The sequence below is a fragment of the Festucalex cinctus genome, chromosome 1 (assembly GCF_051991245.1).
Source record: "Festucalex cinctus isolate MCC-2025b chromosome 1, RoL_Fcin_1.0, whole genome shotgun sequence".
In the NCBI taxonomy this organism is placed as follows: Eukaryota; Metazoa; Chordata; class Actinopteri; order Syngnathiformes; family Syngnathidae; genus Festucalex; species Festucalex cinctus.
The window spans coordinates 54,704,764-54,730,350 of NC_135411.1; the positions used below are offsets into that span (position 1 = coordinate 54,704,764).

The 25,587-nt window shown below is 38.4% G+C and overlaps 2 protein-coding genes across 2 annotated transcripts in view; both read right to left on the reverse strand.

Annotated features, from left to right (window-relative positions):
• The window catches only part of LOC144001008 (LIM and SH3 domain protein 1-like), a 42,522-nt gene extending 32,900 nt beyond the window's left edge, over positions 1–9,622 (reverse strand). Inside the window, exon 1 of the mRNA XM_077494909.1 lies at positions 9,236–9,622. Coding sequence (XP_077351035.1) covers positions 9,236–9,304 — 69 coding nt within the window. The 5' untranslated portion in view covers positions 9,305–9,622. The remainder of the gene's footprint in view (positions 1–9,235) is intronic.
• A 1,182-nt stretch (positions 9,623–10,804) lies between these two features.
• Positions 10,805–24,838, reverse strand: LOC144002572 (plexin domain-containing protein 1-like). The gene is made up of 13 exons (XM_077497956.1): positions 24,776–24,838; positions 20,061–20,167; positions 18,594–18,737; positions 16,926–16,995; positions 16,165–16,287; positions 15,533–15,651; positions 15,172–15,268; positions 15,012–15,107; positions 14,306–14,387; positions 13,628–13,688; positions 12,431–12,530; positions 11,870–12,024; positions 10,805–11,797 (listed from the first exon to the last, which is right to left on the reverse strand). Exons 1-13 carry the CDS (start codon positions 24,825–24,827, stop codon positions 11,678–11,680), a joined length of 1,326 nt encoding a protein of 441 aa, XP_077354082.1. The 5' UTR covers positions 24,828–24,838; the 3' UTR covers positions 10,805–11,677.
• Positions 24,839–25,587: the final 749 nt, after the last annotated feature.

Consider the following 25,587-nt stretch of genomic DNA (forward strand, 5'->3'; position numbering starts at 1 on the left):
GTGTGTGTGGCTGATAAATTTGAGTGTCTGCTCGACAACCTGTCAAGTTAACCACCATTCTCCACAGTAGTCTGATGTGTGCTGCACATGTAAAATAAAAATGTTGATTTCGATTGCCGTCTCAATGTTCGCGCACATGGATATAATTTGAGGCTAAATACGTCTGTATGTGGCCATAGGTTGTGTCGTCCGATTTCATGAATGAACATAAAAAAAAAAAGATTATTGCTCGCCATTACTCATCGTCAATTAATCATTGAGCTGCTGGTGCCATCACCACTGTTTTTAATGCATTTGTAACGTTGGTGAAATAATTAGGCCAAGTGACGAACGAACGACTCTTTAATTGATCATTTGCAAGTTACTGTTGGCCAAGCCCGTAACTACAGCAGAACACAGTAGCTCCTATTACCACCTTACCAAATCTTACCAAAACAAAAGTCTTTGTTGCCTTCACGGCCCGTCCAGACCAATTTTGTTTTTTGTTTTTTTAAATAAAATCGGAAAATGCTACATCATATTTTGCCTACACTCTAGCATGTGGTATTTTACTGCCTGGAGATCACCAAGTTTTATTTTTTTTAAAGTCACAATGTGTAATAAGTGACCACTAGATGCCGCTATAGCATAGAATGCAGTCAAAATGCATGCATTTAGAAGCATGCACACTACAGTGGCGCAGAGAGACCACACTCCGCCAGCTTACCACAAATTCTTATTTTGCTCCTAAGCAAACGAGCATCTCCGCACCTTTGGCACAGCACGAAGATAATGGGAACGCACAGGTCTGACAGCAGTGTTAAATGGGCTCAAAGGTGTTAAACCCCTGCACACCCTGCCCTTCCTTCCACTATTCCCAATCTCACACATGGCATCTCGCCTCAGCTCCTTCACTAACAGTACCTCAGAGGTGACACACGAAAACATAGAAATGCCAGTTTTGACAGTGCTCAAGCTATTTGACAATGTCAGTAGCCACACGGACAGGCGTAAAAACATCAGCTGTCACAGGCAGTGTAAAACGGGTTTAAGCTTATTGTTCTCCACACACTAAAGCAAAGTGACTAAGTCCTAGAATATGCATACATCACACACTCCCTTCCATTGTGTTCGCTTGTCTTCAAAGCAAAACAAGTGTTTCCTCAGTCGAGGTGGCTGCCATTTTGTACTTAACAAAAAGCACAGCCTAGTAGATTAAATAGTAACGATAGCGCGACCATCTTCTTTGAGCGTTTGCGAGACGTAACCTGTCAGATGGAAAAATGAGGACACTGCGGAGATGGAGCCCTAGAAACAGCCATTATGAAAAGAAAAAAAAAAAAAAAAAGACCAGCCCCCCTGTGTCTTCATGGCTCAAGGGCACACGCATGTGTATGAACAGAGACTACATGCATATTACACTGAATGTAGGTTAGATGCATGTCCACTCATGAGCAAACATGCTCAGTCATGCTCACATAAATCGTGTACATAGTGGACATACAGAGTGCAACCAGTCATGTAATAAGTAGTGTTGGGTATCGAAAGTCGGTACTAATAAGGCACCGAATCTGACTGAAGCGGTAGTAACCGACCGAATGAAAAACATTTCGGTGCCCGATAGGGGTGTGAATTGCCTAGTACCTGACGATTCGATTCGTATCACGATTCACAGGTCACGATTCGATTCGATACCGATTAATCCCGATACGAATTTATAAGTCGATTGTTGCGATTTTTTTTCATTCAAATTTAGAAAATACTAATCAGTAAGCTTGTAGAGTGTAAGATTTATATGAAAATGTATTATTTATTTATCTGAAATTTCAGTCTTATAGAGGTTGTAATCTGTTTCATGTTTGAACAGCATTAAAATAAAATATTAAGGCTTAATGTTCCATTCATATAACATTCTTCCATGCTCAAGGTGTGAATCCTAACCCGAAGTCAGACGTTTTGTTGAATATTTTTCCATTAAAAATGGAAGTTTAAAAATCGATTCTCTCACACACACACACAAAAAAAAAAAAAAAAAAAAAGGCAATGATGATAAGACGTTGAATCGGTAAGAATACCGAATAAACAATTCTGAGCTCTTTAAAAAAAAAAAAAAAAAAAAAAAAACGATTTTTTTTTTTTATTGAATCGATTCGAGTATCGCGATATATCGCCGAATCGATTTTTTTTTTTTAACACCCCTAGTGCCCGACATTTATTGCTTTAACACCCCCTTGCTCTTCCGATGCCAACTTGCGTGACGTGACCTGTGCGACGTAGCACATTGAAATGATGCCGAAAGCAAAACAGTCGAAAGTTTGGCTTCATTTTTCAGCAATGAAGGATAACTTTGGGAGCGCAACATTCAACAGGTTTAGTGAAACACTTGGCGGCTCAAAGTCCGTATAAAAGCTGAGCAGTGCACGTGTTCGACAAATTACGTGTCAAAAATCCAAGCACTTCAGCAGCAGCAGTTTGACTCAAACAAATAAAACAAAGCACCACTCGCAGCCCTGTCACTATGTTTGAAATGGCAGATGACATTGAAAACAATGACGGCAGCCTTTCCTCTTCTTCAGGTAAGTCTCATCATTTAATGCCATTGCCAACCTCAAATCTTGCATATTAGTTAACTTTGATTAGCAAACACAGTTGCCGTTGCATGTGGGTGACAAACGTGCACGTGGCTCTGTATACTTCCACTTGGTGCTCACTTTCTGCTCTATGTCAAACTCAAATGTTGTTTATTTTGTATGTAAAATGTTCACAGGGACACAACAGAAGGTTGGCTAAAGATGGTTGACTATGTGACCTACCCGTCTCAAATATACTGTACCTCCTGCCTCAGGCTGTGTTTTTGTTAAATGTTGTCCTGTGCTGTTAATCAGAATGGGCTACGACAAAACTGAAGAGTTAGGTGTGTCTTCTAAAATATTTTAGTGCTGTCACGATAAGAAATTTTGCTTGGCGATAAATTGCCCCAGAAATAATTGCAATAAACGATAATATTGCGTTTTTCATATAATTTTTCAACTAATGTAATAATGGCATAATAAATAAATCCAAAGAATTCCCACACATGAGCAGTTGCGTTGATACTAGCTCCATTTGTCCACATTATTTTCCAAATGATGGCTGTCCCTACTAATCAGGGGCCCTCAGGCTGAATCTGATGCTACAAATGCACCGCTGTTGTACAAAAGTAGTTATTCCGAAAAAATTTGTATCCCTTACCGCGGGATCTTATAATTTACAAAAGTTTGTGCGCAAGTGACACCCATTGAAAGGGAATTGGGGGAGGGGTTAATTTTATGCATTATATATATTTTTACTAAATAATCGTCAGATTAATCTGATTTTGTTTTTTTATTTAATTTATTTCTTTTATTTATTTTATATTATATATTTTTTTATTATTTAGTTTATTTTTTATATTTTTTCTGCCAAAAACCGGTATCGACCTAAAAAAAAATGCATATTGGTCGGGCCCTAATCACAACAAGTTGTAGCTGAAACGAGCAATATTATTACACAGTTCTTTCTTACTCTATATACCAGGGTGGCCAAATTCGGCCGTCGAGAGCCGCTATCCAGCCTGTTGTCCATGTTTCACTCCACGAACAGACCTGATTCATGATCAGGATCTTTATCAGGCTTCTGCAAAGCTTGCTGATGAGCTGATCATTAGATTCAGCTGTGCTGAGGGACGGAGACATGGAAAGTAGGCTGGATAGTGGCTCTCGAGGACCGAACTTGGCCACCCCTCCAGCCCTGATTTTTGCTTATTTTACTTATTAGCTGGTTTGAACAAATTTAGATACAAATGTGGCCTGTATAAGAATTTAGGTCAGCAGATTCATTGTTTTAGAGGGTTGAACCTGATTAACCAAACACAAAACAAAACACTTTACATCTTACCACTGCTATGAACATGTCAGCATATTGCTAAAATGACAGACTGCTCCTCCATCAGTAATATGGTAAGACACGCTAAGCTCATTAATGTGTACATCATCACACTTCAGAGCGTTTAAGGACATGCATGCATAAGGTGAGTTAATTCTATTGTTGTTCCGACACCAGTATCGGAAGAAGCCCCAATACTGCATTAAAACAGTGGTATCGGCATTAGTAAGTACTAACAAATAACATGACAATACCATTATTTACAACGCTAATATAGGACTTTGGATGCAGCATCTTGTGTCTTGCTTGTGCACGACATTCACTGATGTGTGACGTGTACACTGGATGCCGAGCCAAGATATTGGCCCATGAATGCTCTGAACCAATGGCAAGGCAGCTTTTTCATGTTAAAAAAACACACAAACAAACAAGGCATCGTACAGTCCGTGTACTTTTCGGCCAGTCGTTTTTCCTTCTGAAGCAAGGACACGGAAAACGGGAAACAAACCGATTTCCGTTTTTTGTTTTGATTTGATGTATATGAACAAATAACGGGAAACGAGTCGTCTTCTGTTTTTGTTGAAATTAAAATGAGAAACGGGAAAGGAGCCCTTATCCGATGTTCTATTATGTGTTTATTTAGCACAAATCGGGAAATGAAATGTGGCCGTAAACCGATTTTTCGCAAGCTGGTTTCTCCTTGACCCAGAAGCCGTTCATCTTTTGCGGCGCATCACTACTGCTGCTGCAGTAGCAGCTTGCTGCCCCCTCGTGTCTATTTCGAGGCCTCTGTTGGCGCCTATTCTTCGGGACTTCCAAACATGGCTTTAGATGGTTTATCACAACTTGATAGTGGAAATGAAAAATAACGGCATGACGTCTAGTGAAATCGCTGCACATCTGTGTAGCCAATTTGGCCCTATAAGAGGACTTTCGGTGAGAAATATCCGAAGGTGGCTCAGATCATTGTCTGTCAGAGGCCTCAAAATGGACACTAGGGGGCAGCAAGCTTCCACTGCTGCAGCAGCAATGACGTGCCGCAAAAGATGAATGGCTTCCGGGCCAAGGAGAAACCAGCTTGCGAAAAACGGTTTACAGCCACATTTAATTTCCCGATTTGTGCTAAATAAACACATAATACAACATCGGATAAGGGCTCATTCCCCGTTTTTCCATTTTCATTTTTGTTTCAACAAAAACGGGAGACGACTCGTTTCCCGTTATTTATTCATACACATCAAAACAAAAAATGGAAATCGGGTTGTTTCCAGTTTTCCGTGTCCTTTCTTCAGAAGGAAAAACGAATGGTGAAAAGTACACGGACCATCGTACGGTATCGTCTAATACAGGGATGGGCAATCTCGGCCCTCGAGGGCCGGTGTCCCTGCAGGTTTTCAATGTTTCCGTTTTCCAACACAGCTGATATATGATCAGCTCATCAGCAAGCTCTGCACAAGACTGATAACGATCCCGTTGATTGGAATCAGCTTGTGTTGGAAAACGGAAACATCGAAAACCTGCAGGGACACCGGCCCTCGAGGGCCGAGATTGCCCATCCCTGGTCTAATACTGTCAGGGGTCCAAAAAAATGGTATCTGAACAACACTAGTTAATTCATACTAGAATACAGAAGGGATGGCTGAAGCACATTACATTAAAAAAACAAAACAAACAAACTCAGAAACCCAAGCACTAGCAGTAGCAGACCTGCTTCCTTGTTGTGATGAGGAAGTGTGATCATACATGGACTCACTCAGGTGACTGTCACAGGCTGCTGCTAAATATTCTGATGCTTCTTTGAGCATCTGGAAAATCTAAATCAGTTAAAACCTACAATTTTTTAACTGTTGGTCATGTCACTGTTCTGTATAAATGACAACATGGAAATGTGAGGGGGAAGATGGCCTGAGAAGTCGTATCATGGCTGTAACAGGGGCGGGATGCTTTTTTTTTTTTTTTTTGCATGGGCATTCTGCAATGTTGAGACAGTGGTGTAATGTTTAATACTTGATAATTATTGCCTTGCATGTAAAAGCAACATTTTTCTATTTTTTATTTTTTTTTACTGGTGTCACGCTTCTGCATAAATGGCACAGATAAGGAATGGGGGGTGAATTCGACCCAGGATTTTTTTTTTTTTTTTTTTTTTTTTTTTTTTACAGTTTTGGAGGTAAGTCTCAGATGGGACGAGGTCTGTAAGGGAAAGGCGTGCGTGAAATCGCAGGCAGTCCCCGCATATACAGGACTGTCTCAGAAAATTAGAATATTGTGATTATTTTCTGTAATGCAATTAAATAAGCAAAAATGCCATATATTCTGGATTCATTACAAATCAACTGAAATATTGCAAGCCTTTTATTGTTGTAATATTGCTGATTATGGCTTTTTTTTTTTTTTTTTTTTTACTTGGTCTGAAGAAATATTCTAACATTTTGAGATAGGGTATTTGAGTTTTCTTAAGCTGTAAGCCACAATCAGCAATATTAAAATAATAAAAGGCTTGTAATATTTCAGTTGATTTGTAATGAATCCAGTATGTATGGCATTTTTGTTTATTTAATTGCATTACATAAAAAAAATAACGGACTTTAACACAATATTCTAATTTTCTGAGACAGTCCTGTAGCCAGGTCATCCAACTGTTAAACATGGCACATCAAAATTGTAGCATTTTTGTCCAAAAGTGGCTAAAAATTTCACTTGTGCATTTTGATCCCACCATAAAGTTTGGGAACTGTTGGTGAACATACTTTTTTTGTAACTAATTATAATAATTATAATTATTAATTCTTATGAAGAATTATAATTTTTTTTAATAGTTTTTTTCCACAGAATTGTCAATTCATTCACTTTGTCAGAAAATGTACAGACTTTTGGTAACACTGTATTGTGTGGACAAGAATGTTCTCTTCACTGGCATGTAAAAACATGTACTGATTCAAAATCTAATCTTTCACAAATCTGCCTTGTCGTAAATGGTTGACTATAAGGCAATTGTGAGGAAAACTAGTGCCTTACTTCCAGGTTTCACCACAAAAACCCTGCTCTGACACAAACACAACCCTCATACTTTACTACTATGACTACTAGCAGCAAGGCAAGGAATGGAAGAGTTCCTGTCTTCTGGCATGTGTGCCCCGGGGAGCACTGCTTCTGCTGGGCTAGACCGGAATGCAGCTGTCACACAAGCGAGCCTTTGTGGGGACTGGAACGTAGATGCAAGGAAGGAGGGTGTCAGGTAAAGGCTTTTTTTGTGTCCAGGAATAGTAACTCGGCAAGCAGAGTCAACTGATCACCTAAGCTGACCCTTAAATACAAGCACCAAATGATGAGAGGGGGGAAAAGTAAAGGCAGTCTGTGCAGAGCACCAATGCGAAATGGAAGCGAGAGGTGAGAGATGAGAGCGCGTCAAGCTGTCAGCCTGCTTCATGGCAGGTTCGATCTGCTGGAATGTGCTCCACCTCTGGCCAGATTCCACAGCACAGCCAACGAGCACGAACGGCTGTAAATGTAGTGAGGGAACAAAACATCCCCACCCAATGCATTTGCGGAAAGCCTTAATCATCGTGCATTATTCTGGGACACATTTCAGCACGTTTGGTAACAGTCGCCAGTGTCTTCTGGTGGTCGTGGCATGTGGAGGTTCACAAGTATTGGATCATCATGGAATCAATTTTCAGTGATTCTGTGTTCTCATTCTCCTAATGTGACCATAGTATGTGGTGATACATTATCTGCCTTATGAACAAAATAAAATATTGACTGATTATTTATACTTGTACCTGAAGGCTGATTTAACACATTTGTACAATAATGTGGCATTTGTAAGACCTTTGGAGAATGGATTTATAGATAAGTATTTTTTAAAAGTGAAATTTAAAACCTAATACTTTTTAAGGCAGACGTGAATACCATGGGAAGACGTACACCCACTCTGGATGTAAAAACAAGGTGCATATAGCTGATGTTAGTGGAGCTAGTGCATCTGTCAACAAATAAGCGGCCACTGAGAGGGATTGATTTTCAACAGCACTTCAGGCGCCCATTAGAAAGATCATCCACTTGGCCTTAAGCTCTGTTGCAATAAGCAGACCACACCCACATCTGGAGTTGCAGCATGCATGCTCTGGCTTGTGTGGGGCCACAAATTGTGCACAAGTCAACACCCTTCTAGAAGAAGAAAATACAAGAGGATCTTGCAAAGATTGTTGTTACTCGTGCTGAGTGGGCTATACAACTGATGAGATTTGCCACCTGAACACAAGATGAAGTCTCCTTTTTGAGACTGAAAGTGAACCAACAATTTAATCTTCCCTTACTGAAATTAATTCCAGGTTTAACAACGAAAGGCATCCTGATGGTGTCAGGGTAGCTAGTGACAGGAAATTACCACATTTGCATGGTTATATCTTGAATTAAACTGCACAAACATTTAAGTGAGTGAATCATTTGGCCTCAAATGCTATCAAGGTTGAGGACATGACCAGGGCCATCCTTGTGTGCTGGCTACCCTGTAAATATGCCAAACATATTTTATAACAAGAACTACGATCTAAAAATAAAAATAAAAACATAAAAATCAAAGTATTGTGCAAAAATCAGAAACTTCCTATAAAATTAAGATAGCCTCCAATCTATATTTATGCAATGGCAAATTGATCCCACAGTGCTTGTTTTTCCTCACATTGTTACTCCACAGGGCTCCACAATTGATGAGATTTCGACACCTATATTTGAGATTAAACCTCCTGTATGGGATTGCAAGCGAATTTGGACAAGCTAATCATCTGCGAGATTATGGAGGGGAGGGAGTGTGTGACACATCCCACATTGGACACGAAAAGGCCAGCCGATGGCAAAAGGAAAGCCCCTGACAGGAAACGACCGTATTGCAATTGTTCAATTGTCAATTAAATTACCCAAAAACTGGAAGTAAGGGTACAAATTAGTTTTAAAGGCGGCGAGATAACGTTTTCGATCGTCGCTATCAAGGTGCAGGCCCCAGCCAGGCTCGCGTTTGAATGCGGTCACCCCCATTACGTTTGACGAAGAGGTTTAGAAAAAAATCAAGACAGGGAAAAATACAACAGTCACATTTTGGGAACCTCATTCTAAAAGGAGGCGATATCGAGACGTGTGTTTACGACGGATAGCCGTTAGCTCGCCATGCTAGGCATACCTGTGTGTCCCCTTCAGGGTTCTAGCTACTCGATTCATTCACAAAAAAAAAAAAAAAAAAAACTCGCAAGGTGTCTCCCTTTAGAGCTTAAAAACAAGCCCGAACCAATGTCGAGTGAACGTAGGTTCTTTCTAAACACGAAAATGACAATTAAAACGATTCCGGTGCGCTTACCTTGTCCAGACAATTGATTTTTTCCGTGGGGTAGACGACGAGGTTACATCTGCTACACAGCGGATTCATGTCGGAGGAATGCTCGTCTTTAGCTTAGCTAGCACAGGAACCACCAACGAAAGACGTCAAAACGAGCCCTTTCTTTTTGTCTTCTTCTTCCTTGCTTCTCCGTCTTTGAGATTTTTTTCGCCTCCCAAACGGACACCGGAGGAGTAGAGCGTTAACTGTTCGAAGGTGTTGGATCCGCAGCTGTTATTGCCGTCGTCGCGTAGCCGCACAGCTGGCTGTCAGGACTCAGCAGTCCACACTCGGAGCGAGAAGCAGAAGCCGACGCGGAAAGCGCGCCCCCGACGCCTCCTCTTCCTTCCCCCGCCGCCCCTCCCAGCCCGACGCGCGCCCTCCCGTTTCCAGAAGGCAATCGCGTGGGAGGCTCTCCTCCGGTTAAAAACAACAAAATTGGCAAATATCATCGCAAATGAAGCACGATACGTCACATCACACACTTGACGTCTTTGATTGCGTGCCATTGTTATTTATTTATTTATTTATTTATTTATTTATTTATTTATTTATTTATTTATTTATTTATTTATTTATTTATTCATTTATTTGGACAACTTGTGTCACAGGCTATGTGTTACGTCCACCAAATCGACCCCCGTTGAAAAACAAATTACAGCACTGTCGTGCCTTTGCCACGTTCACTTGCAGGCGTTCAAGGAATGTCAAAATAACGCGTGGTTATACTGACACCTGCTGGCAGGCCTGCACTCGCAAAGGGGAACTAATGGGGAAAAAAAAAAAAAAAAAAAAAAGTCTGATTTGTTAACTCATTCAATGCCAGCCATTTGAGAAAATTTCAAAATTTTTAATACCCATGTGATATTACGTTCAATAATTATATATAAACCGAATCTACCAAATAACAGACTCCCTACATTTTGTCCCGTCCCGTTCTTTTATAATTGACAGTAGAAAATGTAGGCTTGCCAAAAATACAGACATTTCTCCCATGGACTCTGAAACTGTGTTTATTTCGTATAAAATGGGGCAATGATGTCATCTACCGGTGGTTGGGCATCAGTAAAGTTGTTTCCAAGTTTGATATTTACTGTGGAGCATAGTCAGATTAGCCCCAATTTATCTCCCCTCTAAAAAATACAATTGACAAGTATACTTGTCAAAGGCAGTGAATGAGTTTGTGGGCCGGGCTAGCGGCCTTAGAGCGCCTCATTGCAACGTCAACAGATGTATTCCAGCCTTTAAGCGACTATTCACTATATTTTAGTTTGTGATCAAAAGTGTCATTGGGAAATAATACTTGACTCTGTGAGACTAAGCTCAATGGCGACTTCCCTCTGAGAACATCCTGTTCGAAGCCTCGGAATGTCAAAATGCATTAAATCAACTCGATACTAATTTGCATTGGACCAGTAAATGGGTAGGTTGATTCATAGATGAAACAGGTGTTGTTAATTGTGCTGGTCAGCTTCTGTGAGTGAACAAGTTGTGCAAAAAGCACTTCAACAATGGAAAAACAGTTTACATATCTTTTATTTCCCATGATGACAAGACATTAGTGATAACAATTGTACATTTTTTTAAAAGAAGACATTTAAACTGTTTTACAACATTAAGAATATTTTTAAAAATTTTATTTTCTACATTTCGCTTGTTTTGACTATATATATTTTTTTTATTGGCGAATACTACTAGGTTGCAGTCATTTGTTTCATTTTAAGTGTCATTGAATGTGTGCCTGTTTACATAATCACTTCTTTAGCACTGATCCCTTACTGCAACTAATGTGAACCCAGCCGTCACCTTAGGACATAAGTAATTAGCAGGTCTAAAAAGTAGTGTAGCCTTCGAAGTGAACCTTGAGGAACCCCGAAGTTGATTTTTGTAGCTTTCATATGTAGATTTACCTATATATATATATACACATACACACTTTGGTAGTCCATCCATCCATTTTCTTGACCGCTTATTCCTCACAAGGGTCGCAAGGGTTGCTGGAGCCTATCTCAGCTGGCTTTGGGCAGTAGGCGGAGGACCCGCTGGGCCGGTTGCCAGCCAATCGCAGGGCACACAGAGACGAACAACCATCCACACTCACAAGCACACCTAGAGACAATTCGGAATGCCCAATTAACCTGCCATGCATGTCTTTGGAATGTGGGAGGAGACCGGAGAAGACCCACACGTGCACGGGGAGAACATGCAAACTCCACCCAGGAAGGCCGCAGCCTGGACTTGGACCGGAGTCCTCAGAACTGGGAGGCGGACGCGCTAACCACTCGCCCACCGTACCGCCCTACTTTGGTTGTGTGTTTATCAAATGAACCCAATTAAGTGTTTTATTTTTTAAATTAATTAGGCTTGTTTTCATTCATTCTGGTGAATTGGGGAGGGGGGGCCAGGTGTGTATTTGTAGGTCTGTCATGGTCCAGCTTGAATCATGCTGCTCCTCTCCTGACTGTGACTGTCCCCCTCAACTTCCGTGAAGCCGGACTGCTGCTGCTTGTGGAACTTAAAGGTGGGCCAGTAGCTCTTGTGTCGCTGTAATGAAGTGAATAAAATGAGAATTAAACAAAATGTCAGACAAGGTGGGACATATAACAGCATACTCACCTGGATAAAGTAAAGCGGCGATACACCAGATGGGTGGCAGTTGATGTAAAGAGCCACAAGAAGCAGAGCCAGGAGTAGGACCAGAGCAGATGCGATACCCACTAAGATGGCTGTGTTCGCCCAACTAACGCTACTTGGATTATCCTGCTCCGAATCTGTATTGTAAGATAATTAATTAAAGGAGACATATTATGTATTACTTTTTAGTGTGCCAAGATCTTGGCATCCTATTCAGAAAAAAAAAACACAAAAAAAAAACGAGGCTGTAACCTTTGCCACTGGTGTATAAACAATTGAGCAAAGATTGTGAATACTTACATATATCATTGACCGAACTTTTAATTACTATGACTATCTAAAATTGAGATGGTTTCAGTGACAGATACTTCAGAAATAGGCAGATAAGAAAGTAAAGATTCCCATGGTGGTGGAATTTTGCACAGGATGGGTGGGCAGGCGCTCCAGACACAAAACTATTAAAAACACTTAAAATATCAACGTTACATATAGCATATACTCTTGAAACAACTTTGCTTGTAATAAAGATCTGATTGTACTCACCCTCACCATTACAGTGATTTTGTGACGCAGATGAGGTCACATTATGTATTTCCGGAGTGATAGAACCGTCCTCCTCGTTGTCACAACTGGTCATTTGGCTCTGTCAATACGCACACACTATTAAACACTATTAAATACAAAAAGCAGCTATTTTGTTAAACTTACAAAGTAATGAGATCCAATAAAAGAACTGAATTATAAATGCAACTAATACTGAGAGGTATTCATTAAACAATATGGTCTAATGGTGGTTGTAGTTGAAACGGTATATTTTTATTAAATGAAGTCATTAAAATGTTAAAAATGTTGAAATGGGCGTTATCACTGTTACCAGAATAAAATTGTATGTTTTTTTTTTTTTTGTTTTTTTTTTTTTTTCCAACTTCATTCTTGAATAACCATGACTCTTTTCTCACAAAATTACTCCTGGATTTTTTTTTTTTAACCTTATAATCTTCATAATAATATCATTAAATGTTTTCTTTTCAGTGGGGCCCTCATATTTAAGTCAAGTCAAGTCAAGTCTATTAATTCCTTTATAGTGCTAAGTAAATTTTGGTCAAAAAAAAAAAAATGTGAAAAATACACTCTTAATTTAGTCTTAATTTATTCTGAATATTTTGCTCACATAAAAAGCAAAATATTAGAAATGTACAACTGTTATAAATGTTATGAGAATAAATGTTAAATATTTTTTTTAAATGTATATATTTAATTCAACTTTAGTATTACAAACATCGTGTCAGAATATTTAGACTAGATTATCATAAAACCTTCCTCTCAATTTGTAGTACTAATACCCATTTGTAGAAATAATTTTTGGTCATTTTCCCTTAATTTTTCAATCAAAAATACACAAATCTTAATTCTCTAACATTTTCAGTTTTTTCACCAAATAAAACCTGCAATTCATGTAAAATTCTTACATCTGCATTACATTATTACATATTTCTTACATTATGCCAACTCTATAATCATGATACCGTTTTTAATTTTCTTCTTAGTGTGGCCCTAATACCCGTTGGCCATATTTGGGGAAAACAATTTTATTTTTTTTAATATTTTTTTTTTTAATGAAGAAAAATCTCTATATATCGATCAATCTACTAAAAATACTGTAACAACAAAGGAATTGCATTGGAATGTACCTAACGTGGTGTCTGATACTGACTAAAAAAATAATTAAACATTTGTTACCTCTTCTGAACAGTTAAAGTCCAACCATTCTTGCCTGTGTCGATCCATGCCATCCGAACACCTAAAAGATTGATTGATTGATTGATTGATTGATTGATTGATTTTTTTATTGAACATACAGCATAAACACACAAACAGAGAGACAGCAGAAAAGAAAAATTTAACATAGAAGAAACATAAAATCAGTCAATAACAATCTGCATGTTCAAAAGGGAGTAGGAAGAAGTTGAAAACTTATCTAGTCCTACCCCTTATTCATTTTATCTTTTAACTTATTTCATTTATAATACAATAGGGTATATTTCAATAAAAGAAAATATATGATCCTGCTCATATAGCGTATATACATAAAATTACATAATTTTTGTCTTTTATCAAATATTCTGGATAATCTATTTTTTTAGAACTGTTTTTAATTACATGATTTAATATTTTCCATATTTCTTGTGTATTACTTTTATTCTGCTCTAATAATGCATGATAATAATCTTTCTTACTTGTTCGTATAATATTCAATAGTTTATTTTTATAGGTCTTATACTTTGTTTCAGCTTCCATAGTTCTCAATTTAATAACTCTTTTATATAAAATATATATATATTTTTTTTTAACCATGTTGTGTCAATTACTACTTTAATATGTGAGTGACTGTACTGTAGAGAAAATATATCAGTTCACCTCTGGAGTACATGACACCAGCTGCAGTCTGAAGTCTGATTGGACGAGATGCAACGTTCACAGTTGTCGTGTTGCAGGCAGGCTGAGAAATAGGAGCCAAGAACAAATAGTTCACAATTCTAATTTTGCTAGTTGACAAGATGGAAACACCGACACCCGTGCCCCGAGTAAAAAATATGGTAGAATTAATTGCTTTTTTTATCCATCAATTTTCTATAGTTTGTTCTCATCAGGGACAGTCAGATATCTCATTTTTTAGGACTTGGTGCCTATAAAAAAATGTGGTACTCTGACTTTTTTTCCTCCAAAATTTGATTTCATTTTCATCTATTTTTCCTTTGCTTATAGAAAAAAATGACAATAAATTGATTCAAAACTAGATTTGCTCTTTGTTATTTTCTCCTTCTGGGATTTGCTTTATTCTTATACAATGTTTCCAGCATGAATTTATAGAAAAATATTGTTTTCCTTACTGCTAATGTGTAACTGGGGGTGGTGGGTGTTGCAAACCAACATAAACACAATACTTAGCTAATTAAAATTTCAAATTTTCAAAACTTTATCATGGCTCCAGCAACCCCGCGACCGCCGTTCAGAAAATGGATGGATGGATGGATGAAAAGTTCCCAAGTGTTGCTTTAATATATTTATTTCCATTCATTGTTCATTATCTATTTATTTACCAATGGTCAATGTGATATTTTACTTGGCAATGGCGTGAACTCCACCGCCGAGGAGCTGCTGATATTATCTGCGCCAATCTCTATCCGGTGGTACTCGTAAATAGTCTGCCTCTGGACACCTGCGAGTGAGAAACATGTCACCATTACCGCAGGTTTGGCTGAAAAGACTTCATCGTCACTAACCTTCCGGCTTGGACGATGACGTGACCACGAAGGCATCGGAGAGGCCTGCCTTCACCGGGTGGTGAGCTGGGCCAATGTCACCGGGAGTGAAAGGTATCTGGAAGATGATAAGATGGTGTCCAAACTTAACAAGTTTTTCAATTTCTTGAGTATCTGTATCTGTAGCACAGATATGCCAATTACAGAAGACTATATTTTTGATATGACAAACATAATATCTCATAAAAGGTTTCTGACTGGTTGAGCTTGATTAATCAAAGAATATTATGGTTTATTACCAATTTTCTAGAAACATTTTTCAATAAATTCTGTTGCCCAAATCAAATGGTTCTCCAATTGTTGAATGTCCCTTCTATCTTACATCTTTGTAACTGAAAGTGATGCGTCCAGTCCTGTAAAGCGCGGCCTGGAAGGTGAAGGCACCTGCTGACTCCTTGCCTGACAGTCGAACCCGCTCCCATTGGACCACAAAAACCTCACCTGGAGGAATCAAGCACAATAGTAAGCACAACCTCCCCAAGATCCACTCAGTCGGACATATGGACATATTCACCAAAAGAGAACACAATAAATAGTCTCAAGGAACCATATCCAAAATTGAATATTAAGTCACTTATTTTGGTCTGAGGAAGCCATTTTGGATGAATTAGGGCACTTAAAAACACCTATACATGTAAATTTGTCCAAATGATCCTGAAAATACTGTACATATATTTTCAAAGGGATACACACACCCGCAAATTCACAGGCACGATGAGTCCCCGAAAAGGCCACTCCCTCTCAGAATAAGAATAAACAGATCTATCCAAAGATAAAGTAACAATAAATAAAATGTTCATGGAAATTATACCTAATGGTATTACTTTATTTGTTCAATGTAGTCTGACAAAATTATTATTAAAAAACAAAACAAATCAAAGAATGTAACTAGCACAGGGTGTAGTAAATCTGTGCTGAGTACAACCACATAGGCCTACAGTAAGTATACTGTACCGTTATCCATGTACTGCACGGTGGACTCTTTGGAGTGGCCGGGGTCAAAATTAGCCATCAGTGGGGCGATGTACTGTGTGGACGTCAGCATGCGGTGGATGAGTTCACCGGTGAAGATAAAGCCTGAAAATTTGTAACTTGTCAGTAAAAAGACAAAATACTTCAAATTAGGGTTGCATTATAATTTGGATTTTTCATAACATATTAGGTAAAGGACAGTAAGCGTTAAGGTCTGTTTTTGATTTTCGATTTTTTTTATATTTTTTTAAACTGTTGCACTGCATAGTAGATTTCCTAAAAAAAAACGAACTTTTGATGTTGCACTTTGCCTAAAAAGAAAAGATTGAAGCTGTTATATTATTCAACAGTTCTATTTCCCTGTTCAACGATTAGACTTGTTTTATATTAAGAGAAAACTATTGATGCTGCTCTTTCCTGAAAACAAAAGATTTACAGACCCTACTAGCCCGCTATATCACACACACACACACACACAACACACATACCCACCCCCACATGCCTTGCTAGCCCACTACAAGCCCACAGACCAGCGTCTGTGTCACTTGTGTTCCTCTTTACGCAAAAGAAAGGCTCTTGCTTTTTTGGCATGAAACTGAATTAAACCGTAGTCTAGCAGCATGCCGAGGTTTGAAAGTACATGTAGCTCCATAAGTGAACCTAGAAGAGGAACCCGAGACAGCCAAGTTGGTCAATTGGTGGCATAACTTTTCACCCCAACACCTCTAATATGTTCAACCTACCTCCCGTCGCTATGGTAATCTGCCTAAGGTAATGTCCATAAAAGGGGAAGTCGAATGACAGAGCGACTTTCTGCAAAGAAAACACACACGCACACACACCAGTCACTTTATTCGGCACAATACATAGTATTAATATATTAACACACGGAACAAGAACCATATAAAAAAAGTACCTTATTTGCAACAAAACATTAAAAACAATGTCAATCAAAAGTTAGGCTTATTGCTGCAAAAGGCAGTTACTGCAGCTTATGTGGGGTGCACGCATGCTGAAAATCGGGCCTAATGTGAGGGGTTTCCTCTCCTTCAATCAAAATCAGCAAAGGCCGGATTATCGGGTGCCTCCAAAATGTTATCCTGAGCAATTATCCTGTGGTGTGGGGTGTGCCAAGACAGGATTTTCCCAACTGATCTCACCGATCTCTCCCTTTGAGCTCAATAATCGTGAATATTAAACCTATTCAATATTCGCAATGCCAAATCCTTATGTGTATGGTGTGCTGTGTTGGTCATCTGGAGTATACCACACACTTCTTACAAAGGTCGTAAAAACACACGATATGTTTCCTCAGCATGTGTGGGGTCGCTTACATTTTCAAAGTTGGTTAAAATGTTAAAAATCGCTACATGTTATTGTTGTACCCCACACCCCACACAAAAGGATAATCAGCCAAGACAATATTTATTATATTTAATATTTAATTTAATATTTTTGTGGAAAAATCCTCTTAACATATGGTACGGCAGCTTAATCTTGTGGAGATATATGAAAATTGCCTTTGTTTACTTCGAATGCAAAGCGGTGAAAATGTTCAAACTTGGTCTGGGTTTGTACACTTAAGATGTTAAAAATTGGTATTCAGACTTTTTTTTTTAAGAAGTGTTTTGGAGTTTCCCAACTGCAGCCCATTAGCAGGGTTACACAAAACATTTGCAAGCCATATGTCAACACAAAATATGCTTCCTCCCAAATCTGATGCAATGTTTGAAGTGATTAAAAATAATGGAAGCAAAGACAGGGCTGAGCGACGTGGGATCAGGTCAGTAAGGTTAGTGGGCAAGAAACTAAAAACAGATTAATTTTCAAGACAGCAGATGAGAAAAATGCGATTGGAACAAGATGTTATCAGAAATACTGCTTTTTTGTGTGTTTTTTATTTATTTATTTATTTATATTTTTAAAAGGACGTCTTCCACATGTGGCCTATCTGTCCGTTTAAAAACAAACAAACCCTTAAGCACAAAGGTTTCACGACTATAAATTTCGTACTCTTCAAATTAAACATGTTCACCATTAATCCAAACTCTCCTGACAATTTGACTTGATCCACACCAAATTTATTTGGCCTGCTTTTCTTCCGCATCTGTTTTGTCTCCTTTTTAATTGCGGCACTGATGAACACACATGACAAATGACTTCTGCAATCAAACAAGATCATACTTTCAACTTGTAAGCGTGATAAAGTGTGTGATGACTACAATTACAAATATGGAACTCTTTGGTTTTGGCCTCTACAACTCAGCTGCTGCACAATATGTTTTGTGTGTAATTAAGAGAAAATAAGCGAATTAAATGTAGCCTATTTTGTTTTCTATCTTAGTGACACTTTCATGCACACCAGAGAATCATTACTCTTAATTGTTGTGTTTTTCACGTGTGAGACTCACGGCTGCCTGCTGGTGGGAATTGGATAAAATGCCATGAACTCGGACTTGGCCGTGCCCAACGTCGCTCATGTCCACCCACAGCTCCTGCGTTCGCCGGTCCGCTGGCCCCAAGCGCCACCACGTGTAATACTTGCCGCCATCATCCTAACAAAACAGCCTGGTATGAAATTGTGGTATCCTGCTGTACAGTGCATGTGCCCTCCAAAAAAACAACGTTTGACCCCAGCTCATATGAATTGACCACTAACCACTTTACACAGTTACGAGGAGTGATTTACAAATTGCTTAAAAATGAGGAAAGAATTCAGGTTTATGACCATGTGAGTGTATAGAGCATAAAATACACTTAAAAAAAGAAGCAATAGGAGTGTCTTTAATATTTCTCATAGTATTACATTGAGTAATTATTTTACATTTAATTTAATGCAATAACTACTAGTACTTGTACTACTAGCACTACTACAACTACTACTACTACTGCTAATAATAATAATAATAATAATAATAATAATACATCCATCCATCCATCCATTTTCTTGACCGCTTATTCCTCACAAGGGTCGCGGGGGGTGCTGGAGCCTATCTCAGCTGGCTCTGGGCAGTAGGCGGGGGACACCCTGGACTGGTTGCCAGCCAATCGCAGGGCACACAGAGACAAACAACCATCCACACTCACAAGCACACCTAGGGACAATTTAGAGCGCCCAATCAACCTGTCACGCATGCCTTTGGCATGTGGGAGGAGACCGGAGCACCCGGAGAAAACCCACGCGGGCACGGGGAGAACATGCAAACTCCACCCAGGAAGGCCGGAGCCTGGACTCGAACCGGAGTCCTCAGAACTGGGAGGCGGACGTGCGAACCACTCAATCACTGTGTCGCTAATAATAATAATAATAATAATAATAATAATAATAATAATAATAATAATCATAATAATAATAATAATAATAATAATAACTAATATTTAACATAATATTAAGATAATGTCAAGAAGCATATTTCCACTACAGTAAATGATTACAGTAATGTTACTTGGTATTTTTTTTTTTAATAGAGAATAAATATGGCTGTGAGTATATTGTTTGTCTACATTTTTTTGCTGCACTGTTTGTTTAAACTTCACAACCGCCACATAGAAGCTAATCGTTAGCCTGTCCATGGGGTTTACCTTATGGGTTAGAATTATGGTAGCTAAACTAAAGGCAAATGTATATAAATGTATACATAAACACATGGCTCTATTTTTATGACTGACGCGAGCATGGTATTTATCTGCCAGGAGCAGGCTAGGCTTTGTTTAGGTATTTTCGTAATACTGTATGCAAAAACAGGCAGGGCCAGATGATGTCAAATTGGCTAGGGAGATTTGTTAAGTGGGCTGATTGACTGCCATACACCGGGATTGTACATGTCAATATGTGATGGTACTGATATCTGTACTCATCCGCTACCATTCACACTTACTACCACACTGGTCATGTTGTTTGTCAAGGTGTCGATAGACAGTCCTTTGCCCAGGATGGCCCTGCGCGTCCTGGAATTTCCCTCTGAAATCACATTGTAGCCATTCTCTGTCCAAAGTAGACAGTTCTAATTTTAGTTGTGCACACATCATGACACATTGACACAGAAGAACACGAAGGAATCTTGCAAACAATTCTGTACGGTTTTAGCAAGCAAACAGAGGTATTGTGTAAATGCTGCTCTTCAAACACGCAACAGTTCAGGATTATGTGTCACACACTAATGGTTAGTTCTTAGTTGATGCAAGAGACCAAATTTAGCACTGCCACTGTGTGGAAAACACAAGCAAGGGCGAGAACCCGCAAACATTTTGGGCCTTGCACAACCTCAGACGCAGACTGAGCCATAACATATCAAAAAAAATATCCAAAACCAAAGTTAGACATTACAGTAGAGTCTGCACAGCCTTTGGAATTGTGCACTTACAAAATGATGGGACAAGTTAAAAGTCGCAACATTAATTAAATGAAAATAAGTACTCCTGGTTTGGATAAAAGTTTTTTTTTCATATTGTTAAATATAATAATAGGTGGTTGGTTGTTACAAATGCACTTCAATGTTATTTTTAGGGATGGGTGAGCTGGGCAGGGTTGGAGAATCCAGGTCCAGAAAGTAAAAACCCTGAAACAGTTTGGCTACGCAGGATCTTCTACTCAAAAGGTGTAAACAAGCTCATTTACCTGTTGAGTAGAAGCACCTGTGACAGGGTTTTCACTTTCTGGACCTGGGTTACCCAACTCTGCTGGCAAGTTCTGATACCTGGCCTCATTTCAAGGTATCGTTAGTCCCTTTTCACTCATAGTACCTAAGCAAAATAATAATAATAATAATAATAATAATAATAATAATAATAATAATAATAATAATAATAATAATAATTTACAAGGTAGAATGCTTCTGTCTTTTGTGGTTTAGTGACTATGTCGCAATTCTTGTGTATCTTCCTTCCTCCAAAACTGCCACTTGATCACATTATTAGGAATGAGGAAATGAACACCCTGCATATACTGCAGAGATTAAATGTGCAAGTGTTATTTAAACAAAAAGTGACTCAGAGCAGCATCTTGCATGAACTATGTAAGTGCGTGATTTTTGCTCCTGCCATTCCATCTGGGGCCGAGCGTGACCGTGCTCTCTGGAGGAACGGCCACGTTGTGATGATGTGGTTGGGCGGTGGCTGCTCCAAAAAGAAGCAGTGAGGGTCAGTTGTCCATCTGGTACATCTGTGCTATCGTTTAAAATCACACCGTCGCCACACAATCTTTAACCTCAAGTGTGTATAAAAAAAAAAAAAAAAGAATGTGCATACAGTAAATTTAGCAATTTGGTTTCCTTTGTGGTGACACACAAAGGATATTATGTAGACACCACAGAGGTAAGTTCTACCCTCAAAAACATCAGCACTTGAGATACAAGTCTGGTCATGATGCAAATTAAACTTGTATCTCAAGGCCCGAGTATACTTTTCAGGGGAAAAAAAAAGAACCACTTGTTTTTTTATGAACACTTAGCTATTTTAATGGTAGTCATTATGGTGGTACTTGGGAGAGCTAAATATTTCTTGAGGTTGTATAGTGTAAAGGTTTGTGACCCACTCCTGAGTTGAAGTCTCACATTTTATCTGTTGCAAGAGTTCCTCAGCAAATTCTCTGAGTTGTTCGGCTGTGGAGGTTCCACTCTACGGCGCGACCATTCCAGAACATTTATAAAGCGTCTTTTCTATGGATTTTGGCTCAGGGAGTCGTTTTCAATGTCATAGGAATTCATAAAACGGCCTAAAGGGAGCAGCTCTCTTACAGAATGATGATGACCAATGTTCTGATTTTAGAAAGCAAAACATCACTCTTCACGCTCCGATGAAACCAAATCTCATGTGAGGACGTGATTTCAGCTGTCAAAAATGAATCAGAGAAAGGCAATCCAAGCCAAATCCACTGCCAATAGATTACTGTTCCCTGTCATGAAATACAGTGCAAATACAAATGTGCCTTGACAAATGAGTTTCTTAGATTCAACGTGACTGCACTCGTAACTGAAAACACTTGTATCTCAGGGCGCCTTTCCCCATTGAAACGAGTGGAAATGCCAGAAATACAGTACAAATACAGTGGTGGCTTGACAAATGAATTTCATACATTCAACATGACTGCACTCGTAACTAAAGTAAAAACACTTGTATCTCAGGTCATCATCTTTTGAAATGAGTGGAAATGCCAACAATCTGTTGCAGCACAAAAAACAAAAAAAACAAAAAAACACCGATAACATTTTTGTGAACATGGTTTAAAATGAGAAACGTTTAACTGCAGTATTGTGCTTTATAAAAATACAGAGTTGTGAATTGTGAATTCATGCATTAATTCATTGGGTATTGTGTGTGCATGCCATGCCAGCAGGGGGCATATAATACGTACTTTTATTTGACTATAAAACACAAAAGCACTTCACAACTAAACTGTAGAGGATTATGAATACAGTGGGGTTACGAACTGGGCCGACCTGTAAATAGTGAAAATCTGTGTATAATTGATGCAGAAATGCATTGGGGGGGGGGACGTTTTGAAGTTTACTTCCAAACTACACTTAAAGCAAAGAGCTACGCTAACCATATAGCTTTGCTGTACAACAGTATATTTAGCTTGATGCTACAAAAAATGTAAAACACCATAGACAAGTTAATGAATAGCATCGGTGTAAAAATAGGATAACCCTTTAACAACTGATTGAAATGAAAATATAACAATACTTACAAACATATATTCTTTATCCTCTGCACAAAAAAAAAGACTAATATGACTGCAGCTTTTTGAGGAGTAACTGCATGTCGCTTTGTATATGTATCCATATGTCTGTATTATACTGCATTCTGGTGGCGAAGGTGCAGTCAACAGAAGGAGCAGCACATTGTCGATTTAATTGAAGCAAAAATTACGGTAAAAACGGCTTAATCTCTACGTTGTATTTAATTAATACTTTTTATAAAATAAAATATTTTAGACTTTGTGATTGGCTGGCGAGCAATTCAGGGTGGAGCCTGCATCTTGCCCAAAGACAGCTGAGATAGGCTCAAGCATGTCCGTGACCCCAATGAGGGAAAGCGCTTTGGAGAATGAATGAATTGATATTATAGAGTGCTGTTTATCCTATTTAAAAAAAAAAAAAAAAAAAAAAAAAAAAAAAAAAACATTAGCAATATTTGGGCCGAATATGTTTACGGAGGCTGGAATTAATTTACGGTATTTCTATTTATTTCAGCAGGGAAATTGATTTGAGAGGCAATTAGAAGCATGGTCACAGAACAAATTAATTCATATCTCACGGCACCACTGTATAGGGTCGGGTATAGGACTTAATTTTCCACATGTATAGCAGTTTGGAATGTTAAAAATTGTGATTTCATACATGGCCTATACACTTCATAAAGGTTTTATGATGACAAAATAACCCTGGATTGGATGCACTCTATTTCAATTTTTCTGGATGGGGAATATGACCATCTTACACCTTAGAAGTTGAACTGTTTTCAGCAAAATATTTTCTTACTTTCAGACCAAGTGCATGCCATGAGAAGTTAAGTTGAACTTATAAATAACATAAAAGTCGATCTATTGCGTTTGGATCAGCTTCAAGGTCTTTGTAACACAAACATCTCTGCAAGGCTAATCAGTCATTAGAGGAGGAACAGTTCATTTTTGTTCATTTTGGCCTGCAGACGGGACTCAAGTAATTGAGCGTGTGCGTAATTGTAAGCAACAGGGCCGATAAGAGTAAAACAAACATTATAAATCATATTTCAAGTGTTTTCTCATTGGACAGCTTAGTGCTTTTTTGGACGCAATTGGCATGCTTGCCTTGTTATATACATGGATCCTCTTTCCAACAGAGTGAATAACAAGAGTCCAACTCTAATTTTAAACCTGGCTGATTTGAGGCTCACATGCTTGTGGAATGTTAATTTTGTTCTACACTTATTTTGTTGCAAATTGGATGCAAAAAGTCAAATTTTGCTGTGGAAGTTAACCTATGCAATGTATTAAAATAGCAGTAGAATGCACAAACTCATGCAAAGTCATCATCATTAAGTCTGTTTTTATATACCTGTTTTTCACCATTTCAGCTTTTCTCATTTTTTTTTCAGAGGGTTTGCTTAAACAGCTCCAAGTGAGGCACTTGCCAGCCAGGCCAGCCTGGCAACTATTGAGCGCCTCATTGTCGGCCATGAGTGTGCTCACCTCACGGAGAGGTAGACAGAGCCAAGATGACAAGGGCGGGTGTGGGATGGATTTTCTTTCTTCCACAATTTAAAACTGTTCCCATATCTTTATATATTAATAGTTCGCTATATAAACATTTACGATATTAAGTCATATTCTTTTTTTGCAAATGAGATGCGAAAAATTACTTTTTTTGCGACATCTCAATATGCTGTAGAACGTGTAATCCCTTACAGATATCAGCATGAAGACAAAATGTTTATACAGTATTGTTATGTTGTATTCATATTATGAATGGTTGGCTTCATTTTATACTTGGATTAATGCATGTATAGAAGTTGATAACAAAATAGCAACAGTATGGACAATCCCATACAAAGACAAAAATGTTAAACAAAAAAAAGACATAGAGAGAAGTGCAGTATCGTTGCAAATCCTCACCTGTGGATGGGACCTCCGCCAAGGCATTTTGGGAGAGACAGATCAAGAGCATCGCCACACAGAGAATCATCATGTTATTATGGGAAACAGCAGCACAGTGTGGACTAACTTCTTGTTTCTGCCTTCACTAACTGACTCTATTTTCAACTTGCTTCATGCACCACCCTGCTGCTCTACACTCCTCCCCGGGCTGAACGTCCATTGTCACAGAAAGAAGAAAAGACAACTGGATCACTCATCAAGGCTAATTCCATTCACAGAATCTATTGCTTGGATTTAAAAAAAAAAATATTTTTTTTATTTTATTTTATTTATTTATTATAATTTAGAGAAAATAGTCAAATAAAAATTGGGATTCATAAATAAATTATTTACTGGTTGTCTGTCATAAGTGGATGTAAAAACTATACACACCACTGTTCAAGTTTGTTCAATATAAAGTAATGAGACCACAATAAATCATTTCAAAACATTTAACCACCTTTAATATAATGTATAACCTGTACAACTCAATTAAATAGTTTTTTTTTCAAGGGGGGAAATAAAAAATAATGGATAATGCACACCCTCTCATAACAAGGAATGTGGCTCTGTTCCAAACAAACCAATCACATTCAAACTTGTGTGAAATAGAACTTAGCACATACCAAATAATTAAAATGCCTCTGATGAACTCGAAATAAAGTTTAGTAGTTCTAGTAGGATTTTCTTGACATATTCATTTGCCTTCTACTGTCACAGAAGCCTGAAGGTTTTGTGCTAACAATGTGTGTGTGTGTGTGTGTGTGTGTGTTTTCAGTTGCATTAAGAGA